This window comes from Anneissia japonica, unplaced genomic scaffold (genome assembly GCF_011630105.1).
Source record: "Anneissia japonica isolate Jap-2015-1 unplaced genomic scaffold, ASM1163010v1 scaffold224211_len15993_cov244, whole genome shotgun sequence".
NCBI classification, from domain to species: domain Eukaryota; kingdom Metazoa; phylum Echinodermata; class Crinoidea; order Comatulida; family Comatulidae; genus Anneissia; species Anneissia japonica.
Window position 1 is genome coordinate 4,765 of NW_022687324.1, and position 4,308 is coordinate 9,072.

The window sequence follows — 4,308 nt, forward strand, 5'->3', positions numbered from 1 at the left end:
GTCGTATAGATGGCGCGGTTGGTTAACGATATGTTCTGCTGAACCAAAGGTTGTGAGTTCGAATCGCGTACACTCAATTTTTTTTTCTTTTTTTCCTATTTTAAGACATTTTTCCTTTCAATTTTAAGACATTTTAATTTTGTACAAGTAAACATTCTAATTATTTCAATATTTCTATCTTATTACTGTAGCTCTTCTAATTCTTTTTGTCAAACAGCTCTCAAATATCTTAGAATGTTCATGTTGTTTAAAAAAAACAAAAAAAAAACACCAAGGTGAGATTCGAACTCAGGACCTTCGGTTCCTTACAAAACCATGTTAACCGATCGTGCCATTTATATGACGTATCCTGTTAGTGGTACTGTAGTAATTAATGACTATTGGTCAATCTCTTGAAATGTGGTCAAATCATTGAAGCATCACTGGCATTAGCTCAGTGGCGTTAGCTAATCTGGGGTCTGCAGGTAGCGTTAATAATGCCAATGACATGGCGTAGTGTGTAGCTTTAACAACGCCACTGCCTAGTTCACACACAAAGGCGTACGCTACGCCAGGCTTAAGCCAGCCTTACGCCGTGTGTGTGAACATAGCCTTAATTGGCCTAAGTTTGCACTGGCATATTTACCACAGACTTAATTGACTCAAGGCTGCACTGGCATTATATACCACAGACTTAATAGGCTTGGGAAATACAAAGAAACTCAGTTTCTAACAGTCTCTGTCTATGAATAGATTATTTAAAAATTGATGGTTGAGATAATTTAATGATAATTTAACTACTATATTTATTTATTGTATTAGTCGAAGGTTTTGAAGAAGTTTCAGATCTTGTCTATGTGGAGATGAATAAGAATCGTTTTGTGTTGTCTGTTGGTTGGGATAGAAGAATAAACATGTATTCTGACTCAATGGATGACTTCCGACATGTCCAAAACCCACTACCTAAGTGGAGGGATGATTTGGTAAGCTCCAATTTCATTTAATAATATTATATTGAATTCACCAAGCATCATCTTAATGTTGTGATTCTCTTTTGTAATTTTCATAATATACTAGCACAAACGTTGCTGTTGAATGTCAGTTTAAAAGCAAGCATACTATCAAAGGAAGCTGAATGTTCGTTGGTGAATGAGATATAGATGGATGTATTTGGTGTAAACACCTAGGATAACCCATGACAGTTTAAAGAAGACTTATCTAGTGGGGTCCTTCTGGTGGCAGTACACCGGGAGACAATCCCCTACTCTTTTCTGAAGAGTGCACTGCATTCTTTAACGTGCATAGTGGCCATAATGCACACAGGACTAACAGCTTAAATGTCTCGTCTGAAAGACCTGCATTTAAGCCCTCCGGCTAAAACACCAGGAGGGCTGTATTGGCAGTTGGGATCTAGAGATCTCCACAGTTATGCACACGCAGTGGCTACTACCAGAAAAAAGAAAAAAAAAAACTGTTTCATCATAATATATTATATTAGAATTAGATTAATATTACAGTGCATAATTATTGTAGTTAATATTAATGTAATTCTTTTACTGTTAACTATTATACAGAAAAGTGGTCATAAAGAAGACATACTGTCTGTAGCAGCTTGTGCTCCTAGTCTCCTGGCAACGTCCAGCTATGATGGAGAAGTAATTGTTTGGAATCTGGTGTCTGGTCATATTTACTGCCATTTGTTATCCACTGCAGAGAGTCAGTATGATCATCAGCAGTGTGAGTTTTTAAAGTTGTTTTGCATATGATCATATTATTCACGTAAAAATACCTAGTTCTTACTTTTTGAGACTTGCGCCTGATGTGGGTCACATCGCCTGAGTACATTTGAGTGAGAACTGGCCAGCTTTGCAGGGTTGATTTGCCAGTCATGACCCTTTTGGCATGACCTGTTAAATATAAAGATAATAATTAATCAGAAAATGTTGCTATGTTAGTCAAATGATGCAGGGCATTCAACTCACTGTCTCAGGCTCTTTGGTATGGTGATTTGGGTGTACTTATGCTTGTTTACAGATGTCAAACCACCTAGTGTGGACATTCTGACATGTTCATGTCTCGTGTCTCAGTCTGGGCTTGAGTCACACCTGGCGTTGAATCTTAAGTGTGAACGTACTGTAGCCAAAAGAGTGTTTATTGCAAAATTATTCACTTCATGCAGTAATTTTAACAAACTGTTCTATATAATATTATGGTTGAATTTTTTGTTTCATATAGTGGATGGCGACAACAGTATCCGCAAGCTGGTATTTCTGTCTTCAAGAATCACAGACAAGACTTCAGCTCAACTTGTAGCTAGTGGACCCAGAGGCTGTGTTCATTTCTGGAATGTTTACAATGGTGGCATCCTCTACTCAAAATATCAAGCTGTATGTTTACATTTAAATATCTAATAAATATTATATGTTTGTGGTGTTTTTTGGATTGAATAGTAAACAATGACTTGTAAGTTTTGGTCAGTTATTTGGTTCAATGTTACTCAAACAATCTGCACGTTTAATAATTGAGAAAAATTTAGTGCTTTTGGATTTATTTCCTAAAAATCAAGGAAGATATTCTGCAACTAAAGCATCTAAACTTGATATTCCTCAGAACAAGAAGCAATGTCCGCTGAGTTTTCTTGTTACTAGTTCTGATAACAACATGTTGTTCAGTGGTGATGCTCAAGGGTTTGTGAATGCCTACAACATTGAAGGTTATTGTGAGGGGGAAAAGGAATCTGAACCACCACAAAGTAAGACATGACTTTTGTTTAAAAGCCTCCACTCAACATTGGTTAACACAGGGCTGGTTTGAGCATTTGGTTAAACATGATATTTGAGGTATATTTTTATTCAAACAACTTAACAATAAAATGCATACATTGTAGCACATGGCTGAATTGCATATGCATTGACATAAGTTAAAAATATAATATATACAGGATTATGTATAAAAGAGGCATCTACATAAGGGCCCATATCAACTGCAGGCCCACCAAGGCAGGTGCAATAGGTAACATTTGTTTTAGATCTCAATTGTTAGGGACTGCAGAATGTCTTAATAAAATATTTTATAAACGACTGATATAAAAGATACTTATGATTATCATTTAATAATAAATTTTAAAAACAATTTTAAAAGGGGTAATACATTATTCTAACATACAAAACTATTATTCTAGAAAATACATTTATGTCATTCAATATTAACCTGCCAGACAATAGACTATGATGATTATGAATGCGATTTTGAAATTTATAATGATGACTGATGGTGATAAATCCAAAGGGTGTCATGCCAGCGTCTGTTCAACCGATGTATTTTGTGTTCCCTTAATAACTAAGCCGTTTATAATTTGATGTTTTTTTATTTTAGCTCTGTCGTCTTGGAGAGCACATATTGAGAGCATTACCTGGTAAGCTTCTTTACTTTGACTGATTTCAGTTGCATTTACAAATGCCTCATGGAATTCTTACTGTTAATATTCCTGGTATACCTGTATGACAATACATTTTAGCTTGGATTTAGAGGACCTGCAGTGAAATTATGCCTGCTCATCCATCCACCTGCAGTTAGCTACTACTACACAAGCTGCTGTCTCTTATACACACCTAGATGTGTATAAGAGACAGACGCCAGGCTTAAGCCAGCCTTACGCCGTGTGTGTGAACATAGCCTTATCTGTGTAGGATTAGTATGCATCCTGTGTATTTATCCATGTAAGATAAACAAACATAGCACCTGGCCTTAACACTACTAAAGATATTTAGCAAGCATATCTGTAGAGAAATAATGAATTACACTAAAACTGGGAAAATAAGTACCACACCACATTTGAACACCAGCTAATGTTTTTCTTTTACATACTATAGGAACATCACATCCACAATGTAGGTGTGAGAGGTGAGACCCACCCATCATAAAGCATTATCACCCACTTTACTTGGATGATTTATAATACAAACACAAGAGAAAGCCAAACAATTTTATTATCTTGGCTAAATGTCAAGAGCTATATCCTACTTCTGGGAGTTCTTTCAGGGAGTTGTATGGTCACATGAGCAAACTATTTTATAACTTAAAAATTGTCTTTATCTTTTGGTTAATTTTTTAGTCCACACACAGCGGACCCCAGAACCTCACTTTTTCTGGTTGTTGTTACCAGAAAAAAGCATCCAGCGTCGCCAGTTTTGAACGGACGTGCAGGAAGTTTTGTACACATAAACTAGAGGTGATTTTCAACAAATGTTCATCGCCATTTTTTAAGTTAGACTCCAAGATGCCCCATACACCAACAAAACTAAACAGGGGTTTCAGCAAGGACTGTAC

General features: G+C 36.2%; 1 protein-coding gene across 1 annotated transcript in view; it reads left to right on the forward strand.

Annotated features, from left to right (window-relative positions):
* The window catches only part of LOC117118513 (WD repeat-containing protein 49-like), a gene marked incomplete at its 5' end in the record, with an annotated part of 8,315 nt that extends 4,760 nt beyond the window's left edge, over positions 1-3,555 (forward strand). The window contains 6 exons of the mRNA XM_033263129.1: positions 218-275; positions 779-962; positions 1,554-1,716; positions 2,215-2,366; positions 2,590-2,731; positions 3,355-3,555. Coding sequence (XP_033119020.1) covers positions 218-275; positions 779-962; positions 1,554-1,716; positions 2,215-2,366; positions 2,590-2,731; positions 3,355-3,398 — 743 coding nt within the window. The remainder of the gene's footprint in view (positions 1-217; positions 276-778; positions 963-1,553; positions 1,717-2,214; positions 2,367-2,589; positions 2,732-3,354) is intronic.
* Between the last annotated feature and the right edge of the window lie 753 nt (positions 3,556-4,308).